General features: G+C 33.0%; 1 protein-coding gene and 1 pseudogene across 7 annotated transcripts in view; both read left to right on the top strand.

The window, feature by feature from the left end:
• LOC146527889 (uncharacterized) overlaps positions 1–22,294 on the top strand; it is a 309,773-nt gene that overhangs the window by 157,665 nt on the left and 129,814 nt on the right. Inside the window, exons 1-2 of one of the 7 annotated variants that reach the window (XM_085204327.1) lie at positions 15,343–15,553; positions 16,924–17,153. The exons of 4 other annotated variants lie outside the window; for them this stretch is intronic. In XM_085204327.1, the coding sequence (XP_085060453.1) occupies positions 17,100–17,153 (54 nt within the window). In that variant the 5' untranslated portion in view covers positions 15,343–15,553; positions 16,924–17,099. Of the gene's footprint in view, positions 1–15,342; positions 15,584–16,923; positions 17,154–22,294 lie in introns of those variants that run through there. 2 more of the 7 variants (XM_085204326.1, XM_085204328.1) reach the window with 2 other exon arrangements.
• On the top strand, positions 2,556–4,605 carry LOC146527890 (sodium-independent sulfate anion transporter pseudogene; annotated as a pseudogene).

Here is a 22,294-nt window from a genome sequence, read left to right as displayed (position 1 = left end):
TGATGTAATTTAATTGTGTTTATAACCTGACACTTCATGCGTAAGTAGGACCATGAGCAAAGTAGAATTCATTCTTTTTCTATTGCCAATTATATTTATATATTTTTAAGAAATTGTTGGCTTATTGTTACTACATATATTAAAAATAACTAATTAATAATTAACTTTTATTGTTTCAGGTATGGTATTCCAGAACTCTACTATTAACACATTGTAAGTGATTATATTTAAACACTTATAGCTATAATACCCTCGTATTTGTCACTCCATTTTACCCTCAAAGTTTCAGCGCTTGAAATACAATGGATTCAGGGCACGGCTTTATTTTGAATAGATTCTAATTCCTCTATATATCAAATAAGATAATAGTTCACGTAACTTGGTCTTAGTGGCACCCTTCTCCAATCAAAGGGTTGAATGCCAGAAAACACAATACGTTACTAGCCATATACTCGTACGTAAGTCTTCGTTTGATATACGTATGCATTTTTGTTTTAGTTATTTTACTAACTTGTTTTTATTTTACGTTCTAATTATTATATAACTCTCTGTTTAGAATTATCAGAGATCACCATTTTTACTATTAAACCCCCATAATTATTTCATTGGACCATTAACTCCGAGATACCCCTTAAAAGTCAAACGCATTATTTTTAATGATGATTGATTATGATTACACCCTCTTCATTAATTAACACTTCATTGAATGTGAACATGTTTTAAATATTTAAAGTAGAAGATTAAGAAATATAAATGTCATTCTAAAATACATGGATCTACCTAGTCATAATGGGAACGAAATAAGGTATTGGGATTTATTTCGATATGATTTAATTTTGAATTCATCATAGCGCAGTAGGCAAATCGTCTGATTGTAAACGTGATGGTTGGGCGTTCGGTTTCCAGTCGGGTATTTAATTTTACTTACTTTCATTTCTTCGCTATGGTAGCGAGACAAAGAGCGGTGTTAAATTCTGCCATTTCTTGATAATTTCGCGTAAACTGGAGAACGGAGTTCAGTTACCTCAGCCTACTCTAAGCACGTAGCTCGTTTTAAACAAATTTTTAATTTATATTCTTGTATATTTTTCTGCTAATTAATTCAGAATAATTGAAAGACCAATTTAAAAATGAATAAAGATTTTATTGCAAATACATTATCAGATAAAAAGATAAATGACAAAGATTGGAATTATACGTTTCTTTTAAAGTTACGATAAGTTTTCTCACATCATGCTCACTCATCATTATCTTATCACTGTTTCACTTTCTATTAAGTTTGAACGTAACGTTAGCAGCACTTCGTCTAATTTCATTCTGAAAAGAAAAACGACAATATTTTATGAACCTAAATATTTATTTAATAGTAATTAGACGTTCTAATTGAATTAGATATATATGTGTAAGCAATCTTCAATCAAGATCTTAATTTATTTTGCAAGGTTTCAACCTGTATACATTTTTTATTTACCCCATTCACTAAAAAATCTTTTGTATTGTGTACCTATCAACGAAGTGTTAAGTTGTTTTTCCTTTGTCGCTCTTTTGACCGAGTAGTAAAGGCTGTTTTCCTGTAGACACCAGTGCCTTTAACATTGTTAATGCTTGGACCATATGCGCGACCACGCGCTCTTCCATCACCCTTATCAGTTACAACCGGGGTCGAACCCACTGCCCTATCACATAAACACAGCTAACGTCGATATTATCAAGACACATTGCAACATATATGTTGAATGTTGAACTCTTTACTTTAAAAGGGATATTGAATTTAAAATTTACTGCAAAATTGACAACAAGGAAGACGTAAGCACTTGTAGAAAAATATAGATTCATCTTGCTTAAGATTATGTCAATATGTTTTTTATCTGAAATATTAAGCTGAGGTAATATTATGACGTAATTCGATTACTGATAAGCAATATCTTTAATGTTTATATTAAAGATGTCGATTCTTTTCTGTTAAGCCGCGAGATAATGCTTCTTAAAATGTTAACATCTTAAGATGCATTATATCTACAATTTTTTTATTTCTAAAATATGTTGATTTTAAAACTATCTCAATGACACACTAGTCTAAAGCATCTTTTGTCAAAAAATATATTTTATAGAATAATTCATTAAATTTTGAGATAAAATCGAATGATATAACGTAGTTTACTTCCTCTAGGTTGAAATTCGATTTCAAATAATAATCTTCCCGTACTTTTTTTTTTAACCCTGAATTATCATTTGCAATAAAATGCGTTCATATTTTAATTATTTAAAAAACAAACAGAAAAATATAAATGAGGCACGACCACAACCCTAGTAATGGTAAATTACTTAGTAAATTTTAACTCGTTAAAATGCCAATAACGTTAAAAAGCAATTAAAACCTGAACAACGTAAATATATTTTTGATTGATTTGACATCTTTAGTCTGATATTAGAGTCTTAAGAAACAAACATATGTAAACAAATATGCTAGAATAACAAAAAATCTTGGGAATATTCGATAAAATAAGATAAAATATTATCAGTGTTCGATAATTCTCACGTGGTCAACATGATCTAGTCGCGGATTCTTTAAATTCAAATATAAGTTTAGTTTCTTCAATTGTGCTCGAGATACACAGACAGATATGACTGTGTTCAACATCCCAGAAGCTGGACTAACAACGTGCCAGAAAATTCGAAAATGTGCCAGTGGCGCTTGCAGCTTGGAATCAGTGAAGAAACGTTTGCCAATTATAGAATGGCTGCCAGAATATAATACCGCGAAGTTAGTACAAGATATTATCGCAGGTGTTACAGTGGGTTTGACTGCAATACCCCAAGGAATTGCATATGCAATAGTGGCTGGATTATCACCTGAGTACGGTCTGTATGCAGGACTATTGGGAGGCATTGTATACTTATTCTTTGGCAGCTGCAAAGACATTACGATTGGACCAACAGCTATTATGGCAGCGATGACAGCAAAATACGTTTCTGGCTATTCCTTAGATTATGCTGTTCTTGCTGCTTTTATGTCAGGCTGGGTTATTTTAGCAATGGGAGTACTAAACCTTGGATTTTTGGTGGAATTCATATCGATCCCTGTCATTAGTGGATTCACAACAGCAGCAGCTCTTCAAATAGCTTCAGCACAGTTGATTTCGCTTTTCGGATTAAGTGGTTCGTCTGGTAACTTTTTTGCGGAATCAGTATACAATTTTTCACAAAACATAAGTACGTTTAGAATACGAGACGCTGTATTGGGAGTTTTTACTATTATAATTTTAGTGTTGTTAAAACGTCTTGGCCAAGGGTGTAAACGTACAGATGGATTAGTTAAACAAATAAGATGGTTTATATCACTGGCGCGCAACGCTGTGGTAGTGATTATAGGGATAATTGTTGCATATACCATAAAAGCTATTACAAACAGAGAACCTTTAAAGATAATAGGAGAGATTGGCAGTGGCTTGCCTAAATTTCAACCACCTCCCTTTAGCACTGTCGTAGGCAATGAAACTCATACTTTTACTGATATGTTGAAGAATTTGGGACCAGAATCTATATCATTGCCGTTGGTGGCCATTTTAGAACTAGTTGCAATTGCAAAGGCATTTGCTGATGGAGCTCAAATACAAGCTACACAAGAAATGATTGCTCTTGGACTATGCAATATTATTGGATCGTTTGCCTTGAGTATGCCTATAACTGGATCTTTTACTCGTACTGCTTTGAATAATGCATCGGGTGTTCAAACGACCGCGAGTGGTATATTCACAGCCGTGCTTATTGTTTTAGCCTTAAGTTTATTAACTTCAACGTTCTACTATATTCCTAAAGCGTCTTTAGCTGGATTGATAATAACGGCGATGTTTTATATGATTGATTACAAAATAATGAAAAGATTATGGAATAGTAGCAAACGTGAGCTATTTATATTGATAGCTACTATGTGTGTTTGCTTATCACTAGGTTTGGAATATGGTATAATGGCAGGTGTTATAATAGATGCCCTGAGTTTACTTTTCTCGACTGCCAGACCTAGCATAGAAGTTAATATAGTTGGTGCTTCAAAAGGAAATATGGTTCTGATAAGCTTACCAGAAAACTTATCTTATTGTGCTGCAGATCATGTGAGAAGAAAGATATTAAACTCAGCAAATAATGCAGAATTTGATACTGTTATAGTAGTAGATGGCTCGAACCTTCGAAATATGGATACAACAGTGGCATCTAATCTGATGTCTATAATAAAAGATCTGGAAAAGAAAAGTGTGCAAATAATGTTTTTAAATTTTGATATGTCTTTAAAGAAAACTTGTACTGATATAAATTCTAATTTTGCTAACAAATTTCTTACAGATGCTCATACTAGTATAGGTGACATTGAGTTTACAAAACTCAGAATAGTGAATGATACAGATAGAAGTTGATATGAAATCTAAGATATGTTATCATACACCTGGTATGAAATTTACATTATTTATTTTGCATCTTATGTAAAATTCAAGATTTAGCAATGGAATTGAACTGAATCGATTTAAAATTTAAGTTTATACATACTTATATATTTTATAATTTTACTTTAAAAAAGAATTGAAAAATATAAAAAACAAAACAATAATATTTTTAAGCAAATAAAAATGTTTCATAAGTCTGATTGTATTGGATTAGTTAATATTATTTTAAAATGTGATTATAATTAAATAGCATATGGTTTTTTATATTCTGTATTTATTTCTTTTTCCTTATCATTAAATACTTTATTACACCATGAATAACTTAAACAAAAAACAAAAAAAAACAAACATAAATTAACTTAAAAAAGAGAAAAACAGTAATAATAACTATAATAAAAAAAAACTAGTAGTACCTTATGATATACCTGCCAATCCAATATTATATTTAAATTTGAGGGTGTTTTCAATTTATGCCTCGCATATGGCGAGAGGATTCCGTATATAAAACGTTCAATAATCTACTCAAAAGACTGTGGATGGGCTTATCGTAAATTCCTGATCCCCTCTATATTTCTATAGCATTGATCGCTGGAGGGGTGTCATTCACTTACCTGAAATTTATTAACGTGATTCAGCACTTCTGAAACAGATTTATAATATTATATTGTTATGGGGAATCGTTTATTGACAAATCATAATTTGGGGTTTTTTTTATGTATAGATAGAAATAGTTTCTGGTTGTCAACACAGCGGTTATGGGTTCGATCCCATTTGGGGAAATGAATTATTATTAAGCGTGGAACGATGTCTTGACACGAGTGTGCCACTGTGCCATTACAGTAAACAGTATTAATACGCACAAAGAAACTACTATTACCTTATAAATGTCATATACCTCTTTATCAAAAGACAATATGAGGCAAGATTCACTCTTGATTTTATACACTTGATTCATTTTGAACTTTATCTGTCACGCTGAGGCACGAGGAGGTATGGCAATGACACGTCAAATCACGCGTGAATAACGGTTGAACGAACACGCTGTTGTCCCCCGACCAGGTATAAAAGACCTCCTATTCACTAAATGTCTACTTTATATTCATATTCTCAAAACATTTTGCCAATTTTTGGGGATGATGTATTTTGGTCGTCGACCCAAGTCACCTTGCAGGTCTTTTTTGTATGAAATTTCAGGTTCTGAATGGAAACAGTTTCCAGATGATTAGTTTCAACTATATACTCGTATATAATAATATGTACCCACTGATTTGTGATTTGTCGCGCTGCAGTACATCATGTGTGAAAACTGAAATATTTTCAATACTGACTTTAATGGATGGGTGGCCATTTGTTATTTTTATAGCTTCCTCTTTGTATAGTAATATGCAATGTAATGTTCAAATACATATTTTTAAATTTTTTTGGAGAAAGGATCTAGTGTTAAGACACTCTATTTTTAACTTTCCACCTGATTTAAAAGCATGTTTAGTAACGTTACTGAAAGCAATGCTTTGTTTTCTTACCAGAGCGAAGAAATGACAATTATTCATCCCCCTGAGAGGGAATCGAACCTAGAACTGACTCAAAGCCTTTACAAATTAAATTTTATATTTAAAATACCATGTATATAAACAAAATTAACTTTCAAGCATTCATTCCTAAAATATTTGACAATTCCCCTTTATAATAACTGGTTGAAATGTATAACATTCTAACTGATTATTATTGCGTACAAAACTGGATTCCCACATTTCTAACTAAATATCCCGAACAACAATCAACAAACATTAATCTCGGCTAAACATTAAAAGCCTGTTAAATTGCGGTCACAGCTAAAACAAATACCTGATTCTATGTAACAGTGGCATTCACTTATAATTATTTAGGATTTTAGTGAAATAATCGTTCTCTTCGAGTAAAAATTATTTTTGCATGTTTAAATTTTAATATTAATTTGGATAAGTTTTTTTTTGTCTTTACTCTGTATCCCTTACGGCAGAGGGAAACTCTGGTGCTAAGAGATTCTGTGCTTTACTTTCCGCCCAATTTTCAAGACTAATAAATATGTTATTTTTTAATTTATTCATTCTACCTAATAAGGATCGAACTCACATCCATTACATTTACATCCCACTACGCCACAATGGTCTCAACCTAACTGTACTATTATTCCAGTTGCAATAAAAAGTTGAACTAAACTACAATTATTCACGTTCATATCATCCATCTACTACAATGTAAATCCGCTTTCATCTCAAACATATGTCACACTAAAAGTAAGAAATGTAAAAAAAAACACCGTAAAAAACCGTGAGAACCGTGAACTGCCTCCATAATTCGGCGGAAAATTGTGAACAGTGTCTTGACACTGGGTTTCCTCTGCCTACCCTGCTGTGTGAGCGATACAGCGTGGAAGGCAGAGGAAATCAAATATTAACAATCCGTTCAATATTTTCCGCCGAATTCTGGTGGCATTGCTTGTTGAGTTGCAGGACTCAACGCCGTGCTTTGTCTCCACACTAGAGCGAAGAAATTAAAATATAAATTTAAATAAATATTTCATTTCCTCGAGTGGGTATGTTGTGATAGACAACCAGTCATGTCTACAATAACACACTTGAACCCCTACGCCATGCTTGGCCTGGCCAGGAAAAAAACACCATAAAATATTCATGAGACAATAAGTGCCGTTTTATGGGAAGTCCCTATAATGGCACATCGTGAACATTAAACAGAGTTTAACTATGAGTGCAAGACTTGTTCTTATTTGATCGGGACCCCGCGAAATTGCTTTTTCATTGCAACCAATTTCCTTGTATTATGAATATTAAATGGTACAATGTGTTGAGGGTATTCTGGTTCGATGGGAAAGTGTCATAGTTATTGTTTTAGCTTCGATTCCTTTTTGGTGTATGTTTATAATCAACTGCACGCTGTTCCTTGTATATAACCATTTCTAATTTTTCGCCCAATTCTCGGGCATGTATTTGTTGTTTAGGTAAAATTAAATGCATCGCTCAAAATGCAATGTATCAATAACTTAAACACAGAAAATAGAAAATGGAATATCTTAACACTCGGTTTCCTCTGCCTTTCCTCATATATACGGAATTCAGTGTGAAACTAAAAAAAACGAATATACATAGTCTTTGTAGAGTCAATTGAAAGGCCAATTGCAATCTGTACTACAGTAAAAACTCACTAACGAACGAAAAATCCTTTGAAACAAGTTCCATTTGAACAACTCTGTAAATAAAGTAAAAAGGAGACGCTTGTTTAAGTTTATTAATATACTTTTTTTGCCAAAAACAGTATTCTTTTGATAATATATGCAAAATGTAAATAAATGCTTGGAATGTCTCGTAGTGTGTGCTTATAATTTGTCTGTACCGGAAGTTGTATACACTGAAATTTATGGCATGGTTTCCTGGTTAATATTTGTATTCATTTCATATTCAAGAAGTCATTCTTACCGTGGTTGTAGCTGGTTCGAAACTTTTGATATGATGTAATGTAAGCGATAAATGGTTAATGCAAAAAGAATTGTTCAATTCCATCAATAGTTGCTGATAAATATTATATACAAATGTTTTTTTTTTATTTTCGCACATTTCCCTTATTAAGAGAAAAACTTAGAGAGAATTGAGATAAGATTATTCTGTATTTTATATTTTGTGCTCAATTTTGAAAGATACCAAGGAACTTACAGGCGTGAAACCTTTCTTAAGTTATCTAACTCATTAAGAAAATAATTTCATAATCTTGAAGCAGTGAGAGCTTAGTGTTAAAACACTCCGTTTCCTACTTTCTGTCCAATTGTCGTGATATTACGCATGCGAGTATCTAAAGATAATTTATCGCCTGAAAGGGCATCGAACCCACAACTGCCCCAGTCCACATCAACTTAAAAATATAGGTAGTGTACCAATATTCTTACAACGAACATTTCACATAAACAATGCCTATCAATACACGCTATTGTTTACTTTATTTTTTACACTTTTTTTACAATTTATGACGACATTTTTAACCTTTGACTCGGAGCCAAGCGGCCTTTTCGTGCCCGGGTGGGCTGTAATGGAAATTTTATGATGTTTTTATATCTTGGGGGTTGCTAGAAAATGTTTGGTTACGTTTGTTTTGAATTAAAAATAGTTGATTATTTGCTTAGCTATATAAAGAAGTTCGTTTTGAATAAGTATACACGCACTTTCCTAATTTAATTCGGTGAGTTTGTCTTTACTGACAAAAGATGCTCTGATGAAACTGTTGAAATATAGCATCCAGGTAGGTTGGAAAGTGTAAGAGAACACTACGAGAAGATTTCTGAAAAATGGGAACGGAAATAAACAGAAATTTCCTTTTTCCGTCTTAAAGTCAATGCAAAGAAAATGGGAGTGATAACCAATATACTACAAGAGTATACATATATAATACCCCTAGGAAAAAAGTCAGCTTTATTATCCCGCAGGTTAGGCAGAGAGAACCTATTGTAAAGAGACTCCGTTCCCCAAAACATTTTTTCGAAGGTGTGTTCTGAGTGACTAGTGTTGAGAATTCAAAGCTGAGTTTTGGCCTTTGTGCCAAAGTAAAGAAATTAAAATATTAATATAAAATAATTTAATACCTCGACTGGACATCGAACCCAAAACCGTCGTGTTACAGTCACACCTTTCTGCCCCTGCTCCACTACCTCAATATAGGAATAGTATATAATACGATATAGGAAAAAGCTTCACAATATTTAAGGTGATTCAACATATAAATATGAAATTGAACATGAAAAATGTACGTACGATGCAGGTTTCCCAGACATAAATCGTCTACACGCTCGCTAGTAATAAAAATATTAAGCGATCTCATCTCACGCGATCACTTGTTAGATCTATGAGTAGAATAAAAATATGGAGAAGAAAATTGAAAACTTAACAAAATTATAAATAGTAAAATACTTAGAGATTTAATTTTTTTAATTGGATCTTAGCTCAGTTATTGTTTAAAGTTGTAATTGTAGGCATGTTGGGTGTAGGTTCAATAAATTGAAATCTTGTGCCACCAGGTCGCGATTTCCTCGCTGGATGCTAGAGCTAATACACTTCAGAGCATTTCTATATATTATAAAAATCAACAAAATTTTGAATTTCTAAAGCTGAACGATCAACTAATATGGGGAGTCTAGACGTACAGACAAGGGGGCCGTATCGAAAACATTTCTATTATATATATTTCCATTATGCGAGTAGACGGGCAACGTCCGCTACCTCATCCACAACCTGTCTCTATCAAACGATGGTTAAACATTAATATTTATTTTATATTTATTCTTTGGTGCACCGGTCTTAGTAAATCTGGTGTGTGAAGTCAAGAAACCAATAGAAATCCTGGCTTAAATTAAATTTTGAAAATATATGACAATTTTAATGTAGGGGGAACCTGAGTATCTTGGAAACCGTCCAAAATATGCATAAACGTTGAATTTTATAACCTTATGGATTTCAACTTTTTTATATATACATATTTATACAAATATGAAAAATATTATGTTACGACAACATAGGAATTTCTACTAAAAATTCACATAATTTGTGTTTAATTGCAAAAATGTTAATGTAGTCCTTTTAAGATACTATAACAGGCTTTATTGCTACAGAAACTCTATCTATATATGTATATAAAACTGTTCTATTCGGCGTTGAACGCTGAAATTTGATTTGTACGTTGGTCCTTGCGAAGTGTAGAGTCGCCCCTAGACCCAAAAAGCCCGTTTACATTTTGTAGCAAATTTATATAACAAATTTTAATATTTTATTTTTCATTTCCTCGCTCTGATAACGAGGCAAAGGCAGTATCTCCAGGATTCGACGGAAAGTGGGAAACAGAAATGTCTTAATGGGAACGGAGTGTCTTAACGCTAGGTTTCCAGATTACCTCTGCCTAGCTTAGTATGTGCCGAAAAACTCAATTTTTCTTTTTGTGAGAGTCGTAAATAAAAAGGAATTCTTTGGACAACCTGCTAATAAATTACATTTCTAAGAATAGCTTTTAGGAAACAATCCTCGGTAATCTAGTTATAGGTTTAAATAGGACGTGACAAACAATTGTATAAGGATAACTATTATATATGGTTATACCATATATGTAGGTTATTCTAGTTTGAAATTAAACTACTAAGGTCCATATTTATAAACAAGTCTGAGATATCGTTTTTATTCATAAATTTTATATCTATAAATGAAAATGACATCTCGAGATCGATCTCAGACTTGAGAGCGGTTTATAAATACGCTACTTATGCAAATATCATAAACTATTATAGTCTTCGTCTCCACATAAAATTACAAACATTATAATATATTTGTGAAGCTTATTAATATTTTCTTTAATCAAAAATACGAAGGTCATGTGATACAGTGGGCTATCCCGCTGTCTGAAAATAAACGTGACGGTTGTAAGTTCGATTCCCATTCGAAGGAAGCAAATTTATCACCCCGCTCTGGTAACATTGAAAATCACGGTGTTGAATTCCACCAATCAAAATACAATATTTCAAAAATTGGGTAGTGTGTGGAAAAAGGAATGTATTAACACTCCCTCCGCACGTTGCGGGATAGAGCGTGAAGCTATTTATTTATTTAATTATTTTAATATTACATAGTAAAAGGAAACCCTGCAAATAGTAGAACAACCATATGTATAATGTCAAACGAAATGAAATGAATGACAGCAAGTCGGATGTTTCAAAAGCATACCTGTCACGTTGAAATGTTCGCTTCGTACAGTACTTAAATATGGGGGCTTGAAATGTTATATGCTCATATCTTTTGTCATTGTTTCTTTGTAAAAGTTACAGTATAAATAACCTAGAAACCTATAAAGAAAGCTGATGCCATTTTTGTTTAAATAAGGAAGTCTTAATTATTTTCTTTTTCCCGCTCTGGTGGATGTACCGCAGCGTTGAGCTCCGCGACTAAAGTTGTAATGTTTCAAAGTTAGGTAGATGGTGGAGAAGGACGTTTCTGGGCACTACATTAGAAGGCACATCTTCTCTTTAAAAAAAATAAAAGATAAAGAATTATAAATTTCCCTCGAGTGGAAGTTGAACCCACCAGCATTTCCCTTACGATGTCCTTCTGCGCAACCACGAACTTTTATCTTTTCTTTAGTTTTACAAAATAAAATAAACAAAAAAACCACAATTTTCATAATAATTTGTTACTATAGTACATCATTTGTATTATCTCGAGATGCTCCCTTAGGCCATCAACCTCTGAGGGCGTATATAGTCAATTTAGCTATATCCAGCATCCGTCAAGCATGCAAGATAAAACCCGGCCCGATTACTGGCCTCATTACTGGGAACAGTAAACCCGCCGATCCATCAACCTGACTGCCTTGCTGACGAAAAAACAACTGATTTTTGTCTAAACGGTTCAGACTTTTTTTGTTATTTGGTTTTTTTTTATTTTTTTTTTGGCTAGTTAAATAATATAGATAGAGGTAATGATGGGTTCCTAATTGAGTTTTGAGTTGTTTAATTCAATTGTAAATAGTCGATTTATTGTATATTATAGTATTGTATTGAAGAAAAAAAAAAACATTATTAAATATATGAAATTGGAGAAACTATGTATCCACCGTCGAAGGCTGTTGTGGCGGATATGCGTCGATTGGGGATTCGATTATTTTGTATGCTCGCTCTGAAAATATGATGCACATAACATATCGAAAGTTGGGAGAAGAGTAGGGAACGTAGTGTGTAAACACTAGGCTTCCTCTGGTTATCTGACTTTCAGGTGCTAGATGCTAAAAAAATAAATAAAAAACTCAACAAATTTTATATCAATTATCTTATTATAGCCTATTATTTAAGTATTTGGAATTCGGTCGAATAGGATGTAGATATTTTGTTTTCAGAATACGATACAATCAGCCGTACAGGCCTAACACCGAACTGTAACCTTGTATTCGTTACAAGTCCAATTCTAATGCTATATTTACACTATACGTGGATACATTTAAGGATGCCTGAAGCCGCTGTGGAGCAGAGATACATGCGTGCAAACGCAACGATTGTGGGTTCGATTCCCCCTCTGAAAATAGAGAGGAAATTAAATATTTAATATTTTCATTTTTTCGCTCTGGTAGGCAAGTGGCAAAGCACAGAGAGTTTCGCCACTTAATACGCAATGTTTTAATAAGGAACGTAGTGTCTAGATATTAGGTTCTCAGGTTCCCTGTTCCTACCCGGTTATGTACAGGATACAGCGTGAAGTTAAAAAAAGTAATTTACTTCCGTTTACGCTATCCATTATAGTATCCTGTAGTCGTCGACTACTTTCACGTGCACGTTTGCTTTGTTCACGTGGAAGTTAGTTTCAGTTAAGATTAAGATAAAGATTGATTGCCAAGCTAAGGATTTATATAGCTTGATACAGGTAATACAATTTAAAATGGGATATTTCTTCCGTATTTCCTCTTATAAACAGAGCGATGAAATGATAATAATTCATTTCTCAAGTGGGAATCGAACCTAGAACCGTCACGTTTACAATGAGACATTGTAATGCTCACGGTGGTTTCTACTTCTACTTAATCCTCAACCTCTCTTTTGCTTTATAATACGTTTATTCTAGCAAGGTACCTCTTCCGCTTCTCCCACTGTCATCAACCTCCGGGACGTCCTCGTGTACTTTCTTCTTGAATGCCAACCTTTTCTTACCACTCGCTCTTGCTTAGCAAATCTTAGAAATCAGGAAATCTTCTGTGATTTCTTAATTTCCAGAGAACAAAACATATACTTACTGTCTAGCAAATATAGAGTGATTCAATAGGAAGGTTAATGTGTATATTAACACCTATTAAATAGTAGAGAAATACTGTTAATTTTGAAATTTCTAATGTGATGTCGTTAATAATTACATTAAAAATTGAAAATTATTTCATAAATATTCGCCCAGTTCAAGCGGGCGAAGCCGCGCGGGTCCGCTAGTTTAAAATAAATCTTTTCCACATTGATGTTTTCGTTAATCATAAGGCTGCGGGTGATAGCCTTATCTGACGTCCGGGTTAGATCAACTGCGGGCGTAATCAGTGCTTGGGGAGCGAATCTAAAATGGGTTGGATGTTAGACACATAAAGTATAGTTATAATTAACTGTACAATTAACTTTTAGGTTAAAAAAATGTACACGCTCCCAAACTTGTGTTTGTGAACTTTTATAAGTTATACTTCCCTTTGACCGATTTTTTAAAGATAAGTTTTACCCAAAAAAAAAAAACATTTACAACTGTCTTATGTCAATGTTAATAAGATAATTGTGGGTTCGATTCTTACTTAGACAAATGATTCTGATTGCTTTATTTTCCAGTCAATGTCAAATAGGAGAACTAAAAAAAAATCAAAAACATAAACTCTTTACATTTTATCTATTTAATTATGAAAAATTACCTACATATGCCTAACTATACTATCTTAAGAATAATTATTATATTAGTCCACTAAAGAAAAATATACAGCCATATTATTACACGCTATTTTAATCCTTATTCTATATAAAAATTACACCTAAAATACTATAAATATTTGGACATATGGAATAAATCTCGCTAAGTGTAAGCACTACGCGGTGGTCCCACGCTCTGTGTACAACGTACCACATAAAAACTTCAATTCTAAATTAGATTTAAGAGAAAATCGACTTTATTTCAGCTACAAATAAGGAATATTATTGAAATTAGTATTTTTTTGTTTTATCGTATGTATATCTATTCTCGTCCAGTGCATTTTGTCTACAGCTGCCTGGGTGTAATTAAGTTCATTCATACATTTATTTGTAACGTAATTATGTTTTGTAATAATATACTTGTTATATATGGCTTAGAGACGAATGTTAACGTGATGGTTGTGAGTTCGATTCCCTAGGAGCAATTAATTCTGTGTAAACAAGGCAAAGCTCGGCGTTGAGTTCCGCACTCTACATTCAATGTGAGTCTATAAGAAAATTAGGCGGTTCGTGGGGGACAGAGTGCCTCGTCAGTAGTTTCCTCTGCCTACCCTGATATATCTGACACAGCGTCAAGTTAAAAAATGAACCTTGTGGTATTGACTCGTTATGGCGCAGTGCGGAACGTTTGTAGATAATTAATCTATTTTGTAGTTATAGCAGGTTTGATACCCATTAATGATTTTGTAAGTCAGAATATTAAAAAAACATATTCATATTTACCATATTGTACCATATATATAGTATTTTTACCCTATATATTAATAACTGAGGAACTCCAATGAGCCATTATGTATGTATATATATAAGTATTAATACTTGGCAAATAAATATTTTTTATTACTTAGAATAAATTTTCATTGAAAGAAACAGAGGCATATTATATTCAATTTGTGAGTAGTGATAAAGGGGCACAAACATGCAACTGTAAACGTGAAAGGTTGTGGGTTCGATTCTCACCCGAGGAAATTAAGTATTTAATATTTTCATTTCCTTGCTCTGGTAACGAGGCGCAGTTACACAATAGTTCCGCCAATCAACACATAATGTCTTAACACTAGATTTCCAGGATCCCTCTGCCTCCCTCTACCTTACACTATTCCGGAAAAAAACGTGAAGCTAGAAAAATATATCTATCTTTTACTACAAAACGATAAATCCTATCAAAAGATTAAAAGATAAAAGATATCCTAAAAACTCCCACAGATACCAACACACAAGGACAAATTCAATATTTTAACGATCAGTAAAAAGCGTTATCCTTTCGATTATTTAGTGCACAGTTCTATTATGTTATCGCAAAACCCTAATAATTTACCCCTCTTAGGGATACTACCGAGGCCAAATAAGTTCGCCCTGGAACCAACTAAGGGTGGACCAGGACGCCAGTGCGAGGTCGGCCGCCGTGCGGAGCAGACGTGGAAGGGCGCTGGTTAGATTGTGATTGTGAAACGTATATAAACAATACGAAAGAGTACTAAAAAACTGTAATTGCTAGTGAAATTTGGTATGCTTATTTGAAATTGACACTGCCTGAACTAAAAAAAGAAAAAACTAAGTGCGTTTTTACAATAAAATTTCGAGTGTTTTCAACAACAAGGAACTATAAGGAGTAAAAATTATTTTGTATCAGTTTTTTAAGGTGATTTTTTTTATTATTGAATTATTAGTTTTTGTTGTTTTTTTTCTGTTATTTTTCCATATTTTTTTTTGGTTTTGTATTGTTAATGTTTCGCATGTATAGTTATACGGTTTTACATAGAGATGTGAGGATAGTTTGCTAGTTGATTTAATTAAATATCCTAAAACAGATTGAACGTAGCCGTTGGGCTAATGCGTGGTCGTAATTGAAACAGATTTTATTACAGACTGTTTAGGCATTAGAAGGAATTTACTTGAAGTTTATAGATATTTTAAATAACGTAACTTATTTTGTTTAACTACTGAAATATCAGAAAGAAAAACATTTAAATTACCTAGGTAAAATACAGATTTAATAATAGATTTTGTTTCCATATATACAAAACATGCCTAATCTACTTGCCAATCAGTACGTTTGGGGGGTCAGAACCCCTTCGTTTGACGCATTTTAAACTATCTATCGATCCATTGCACCGCATCATAAATAAAATTCACAATACGTGCAATTTCTTCTTGAATATTTAAGTTACTTGGCAAACGGAATAGTTAAGTAGAAAAGCTGGTAATATTACAGGTTCAAATGAAATATAATTTTTCTTATTGTCACTTAAATTAAGTTAATAATCAATCTCCAGAGCTAGTCATTACAAAAATCAACAAAAATGTATTAAAATAGGTCTCTTAACGCCTTTAGTAGCGGTTAAGAATAGCCTTGTACTTAACAAGTATACAAACAGCAAATAGTGAATTCTAAACAACCGAGCTGCACCGTGACTCACCGGTTTTACACACTCCCCTATAGATTACGTAGATAGCTATGTTAATTAGAACATAATTCGTGTTATGGTTAATATGAAATTATGTGATAGCGAAAATCCTTTTAGATTTTGCATGATTTTCATTTCAAGATTTTAACTGTCATTGTCGTTATTTTTCATTAAAAACAACGTCTAAGTTGAGTTAAGTTCTGACATATATATGGACAGAGAGATATGAGAAATCTCTATCTCTTTTTGCCATCTGGTTATAAAATTCTAACTAAATGGGTCGTCCAAACCAGCTGATTAGTAAAGTAAAAGCGGTTATTGATATAAATGCATTGATTCACCTACAAGTCCTCCCACACGCAAGTAGGCGGTAAGCCCGAACGAAAGATCGTCTGCTTTGCCCATACCGAGACCAAAATAAACAAATCTGCTTAACTAAATTACATAATACACTTCCGTTCACCTAAAAAGTTTTTAGAAGATTTATTTTTATTATCTATTTTATTACTTATTTTCATTTTATTTCATATATTAGTGTTGGATAAATCAATTTTGATATTAATTTCCATTTCAGCTTCGACAAGTGACTTACTGTGTTCAAAATTCATCATTCTGTGATAGTGAAACTGTCTGAACCAATGTGTACTAAACTGTGCCAATTATTTGTACTTAAAATTGTGTAATTCGATTGAACTTTATGTGTAACGACGGAAAGAAGTTGTTCAGAAGGTCCATTATTAATGGCTACGGATGGGCACCAACTTATCTAAATTGAACAAGACCAGGGTCGCCGGTGTCAACCATGTTAGTATTTATCTTTTCTAAATTTCGTTTTATCTGTGTATGGCTTCGATTTATTTATTTGGCTGTAAAATTTATTTCTTTGCCTTTAAAGCAGGTTAGATAGAAGGAACCTAGTGTTGAAACACTCCGGTCGGTTTTGTTATTATTATTAACTAAAATTTTAGCACTTAATTGGGTCCATGTATTATATTTAACAACTGTATACCCCTACAATACCCTTAACGCCTCAAAAATCCATTCTAAGATATAAAACCCACTCTTTATTGCAGGAATTTCCGCAACGCCGATACATACACCATTAAAAGGAACGTTATTTTTGCCACGAAAAAGCTTATAAATCAATGTTATTTGTCGAGAAAAATATTTTTTGCTTGCTCGTTGCTTACTCGGTGATATATTTGAGATTGTGACAATATTTTTTTAACCTGTTATGATTTGCCTCATTATAAGTATTTTATATATTACTATGTTGGTTGTGTATGACATATTTTCTACTAAACAAATTCTTGTATAGATAACTACTTAAAGTCGTCGTGGCACAGTAAACACGGCAATAGTGGGTTTGATTCCCATTTTTGTACAAAGGCATAGCTCAACACGCAATGCCTTATGGAAGTGTTATTGCGGAACGGAGTATCTTAACACTAGGCTAGCTTAGTTTTCTCTATAACGTGAAGCTAAAAAACAAATGCGTTACTTGATATAAGTTAGTAAAGAAAAAAAAAACTAAAAAAAAAACTCATTCTTGCCATTTTTTTATATTTTATATAAACACAATATGCATATGTATGTGTGGCTAAGCCTTGTCAAAATATTCAACCAGAGATACCGAAACTTATGTTAAGCTTAACAAACGTATACAATTTTATGGTAAAATGTGAATGTAATTAGCGCTCGTGAACTAAAAGGCACAAGTTCGAATCCTGCTATACTAGAAATTTTTTTGTGCAAAATTTCACTACATTACATACTACAATTCATTGCATAGTTCTTTGTGTTAAGATGGGTGGATTTGATTCCAGCTTGCCGGAGTTATATATTTCTTATTTCCATTTCTGAAGCGAAGCCAGGCGTTGAGGTTTGCCATTCAATAGCGTTAAGCTAAAAATCTAATATTTTTAGTAAATGTATAAAAGCTTGAAATTAGGGGAACTCAGCTACATTTTGTATCCCGCATATATAGCAAAATAGGCAAAAAAAATCCCCGTGATAAGATATTCCGTTTTCAACTTTTCAAGACATTGGGCGTTGTGTGACGAGAATCATTTTCTATTCTATATAATTGTCTTACAACCAAAGCGAGGAAGTAAGAATAATATGTTCCCCTAAATCCTAACCTAAAATCCTTAAAGACATTGTTCCATACTTATTATATATATTATGACTAATGATATACTTAATTTACAATGATAATTACAAAAAGCTTTGCCAACAATCATGTATCCCAGTTAATTTTATTGGGGACGATAACTGAGTAATATTAGTACTGCTGCTGGTATCGTTAATCGCCATGTGTAACTTAGAAAAGTAGGGGGGGTTGGGTTACAATACATACATACATACGTTTATATTGTGTTTATATTTGTGTATTTTATGTGGGTGTATTTGTATTTTTGAATGTCGTAATTTTTTTTAACTCCACTTTAGGTCGTTCATTCGAAATCTCTCACTGAGTAGAGCAGTCTAACAATATCAAGTTTAAAATATAAAAATTGGCTTCAATTGGGTTCGAATTTACAACTAGAGCCCAAATAACATTTAGGAATAGCACAACTATAACTAATGCAATTTACAAAGATAGTTATTTTAGCTTCGCGCTTTATCCCGCATATAGCAAAATACTCAGAAGGAACTTTGTGCTTTGTTCCCCACGCACGGTCAATTTGAGACATTGCATGCTGAATGGCGGAACTTAACGCCGCGCCCTTACTTCTTACTACGGCTAGGAAGTGGAAATAATTAATTTCATCGAGCAGTATCGAACTCACAACCGCCGTGCTTGCGATGAGACGCTGTGCTGCTGTGCCATGACGACCTCGTCCCATAGAACATATAATTTCTATTTTTTTCTTTCTATCTTTCCAAAGTGTCCAAATACAAATAAAACAAATAAGGCCACAAGTCAGTAAAATAGTTTATTTGGTCACAATGTGATAAACAAGTTAAAAAGGCCGGCGCCATGTCGGCGACCAATCAGAGATGTAAGCCACGACTTCCGGGAGGAGCGGGAAAATTCAATATCCGCTCAAATAATATATTCGATAAGTTGAACATCACTAGTGAAGTGATGTGGAAAATCTTTGTTTTTTGCATAAATTGTTAGTTCTTTTTTCAAGTTCACGCCTTCACGCTTTATCCCTCATATAGCATAAGCGTGGCAAACAGAGATACCCTAGTATATACAGAGATACTCTATAAGACATAGCGTGTTAAATGGCGTAACTCAACACTGCCACATTAACCAAAGCAAAAAAATCATTATAATTTAAATATACGTATTTTTTCATAATAAATTGCCCAGAGTGGGATTCGAACCGACAACCATCGTGCTCTCAGACAGACAGTCTCTGCCACTGCGCTATCACGGCCTCATATAAACAAATATCAGAACCCCGCATCCAATTGTAATATACTCGTAGACGGCAAGATCAAAGCATTCTTCCAATAAAAGGTAGCGACAAGACTGTCAATCTTAGATTAGTTATACTTTAATTGTATTGCTTTTACAAAATGACGATTTTACTATAAATAAATGTATTTGATTTAATTACTATTGATTTTATTTTATGTTTCCTGAATAAATTAATTAATAATTTAAATTATTATTAGGTAAATAGCTTCACGCTGTATATGGTATACCCCATGTAGAATTAAGTCACTGCTTAGTGTTAAGAAACGTTTTATAGCTACTAAATTTAAATGTAGCTGGATTTGAACTGGCAACTTATGGAATTCCTTTCCTTCCTAGTTGTACTTTCTTATGGAGCTACGTTGAAATCCTTATAGATTTGTCACAATTTTTATTTGTATTAGCCCAGCGGTTTAAATTAATATTGAAAGTCATAGGTTCGATGTCCACCAGAGAAAAATATTCATACACGACGAATTCTATCTGTTTCATTACTTTGTAAACAATGTATAATATGAAAATCATTTTCTTTATACTGTCTGCATTAATAAAAAAAATTACATAGAAAAATTGTAAATTTAAATTTTAAATATAACTTTTAGTTTGACTTTCGCTCAAAAGGAACGTAAAAACGTCCTCATTGAGCCCAGTCCAGTCCAGTCCATGCATCATGCATAAGTCGAATGAATTGCATTTGTACAAACAGAAGGGTGCTTTTAGCCGGTCTCTAATATTGATTTATTGTGTTAGATTTATTATGGGAGTATAATAAAAGTAGTTGGCTTATAACTCAGTATGGCTGTTGAAGTTTGCACATATGTTATTTATATATTTTTTGCTCATATTTTGTTATGTGGGCAGTTACGGCGTTGAGTTCTGCTACTAAAATGAGTTTACTAGTAACTAGGTTCCCAGGTTCCCTCTGTCTACACCGTTAAGTGTGATATACAGCGCGAACCTAAAGAAAAAGTTATGTAAGCAGAAAGATACAATATATAATTGTAGATGCCGACGTGACGTAGCGGACCAGCAATTGAGTGTAAATGTGACCGACGGTCGTGGCTTCGATTCCGAAAAATCGTGAGGCTGTTTTTTTTATCTATCACGTCTTACTTGACATACTAAAAGCCAAAGCCTGTAGCCTTATTTTAGTATGTTGTTAAACGAAAAAAATATTATTCTTATATATTTTCAAGCTACAATTTGACACCAATTTCACCGATTTCAATTATATATATGATAATTTAATTTTTAATATTGACCTAGCTTTCCTAAAATAGGAAAAAAATCCCCCAAATTACAAAAACCCATAGCACAACGAAGATAAAAAAAAATATCCAAAACAACAAACACGCACGCCACCTATTATTAGATAAAATAAATATAGATTGACAACTCCATACCTATTCGTCCCCAGTGTGTTTCCAACAATATCATAATCATTCCATTAGAGCCAACTCCTGAAGAACAGACCACGTCATACCACTGTCCGGCGTCGAGTTAGCGCGTTTTTTATTTAATTCTGCAAGTCCAACCCCTATTTTTGTTTTTGTGGGGTAACTTTGACTTGTAGTGTTGTACTCTAGGAGTGAATTCTTTGCTCTATTTTTTACTATAAGTAAGTAGTTAGTTTATTTGATAACTATTATATTATATTTAACGTAACTGAATTAGAATGGCGTAATAGGTGAGCATCCGTCCAGAAGAACGGTGGTAGTATGTTCGATCTCCGCTAAGGAAATTGAATTATTTTAATTTTTCCTGTCTGTAAACTCGACTTTCGCCTCTCAACTCGCTTTATCACGAATTCGTGGTATTTTCTTGTCTAAGTTATCTCTTTATCAAAAGATGTAGATGCAAAATGTATAGAAAAATTAAAAATTCAGTAAATAAAAAAGTCAATAAAAATTCAATTAATGGCATAAGTTAAATACTTTATGAATCTATTTGAAGTTTAGTGTAAGTTATTCTTAAAGTTAATTATTAAAAGATATAGATAGAATTACTAACGTTATTTCACTATTAACTTAAAGGATTTTGTATTGTTAAATGTTGAAATTAAAAAGGCTTATCCGCTCTATGTTCCACTTTACACCGCAACACTGGCTCTAGAAATCGATACTTGACTGTACTTGGTACTTACTGGAAATTGTTTAACAGATAGATAAGAATAGATTTTGAAGCACAAGCGTGAGCTTGTATATGCGGAGTTTGTGGGTTCGATTCCCCCTTATGGGGACGAAATATTTAATAATTTCTATTCTTTGCTCTGGTAACGAGGCAAAACGTGGAGTTCCAACACTCAACACGCAAAACCTCGAGAATTTGGCAGAAAGTAGAGAACGGAATGCCTTAACTAAGCTCCTTTTGCTGCTCCTATAAAGAAAAAATAAGTATAAAAACATTATTTTTTTCCTTCATATTTTAATCTTGTTTTGATTTTAATATATTCAAAGTATATCATATATCTCTCAGCAGCACATTAAGCAGATACATCGGTGACAGTTTTACT

Source organism: Heliconius melpomene, chromosome 20 (assembly GCF_056956725.1).
Source record: "Heliconius melpomene rosina isolate 202511_hmr_F chromosome 20, ASM5695672v1, whole genome shotgun sequence".
In the NCBI taxonomy this organism is placed as follows: Eukaryota; Metazoa; Arthropoda; class Insecta; order Lepidoptera; family Nymphalidae; genus Heliconius; species Heliconius melpomene.
Note: the sequence above shows the minus strand (reverse complement) of the source record. Positions and strands in the feature narration are given on the sequence as shown.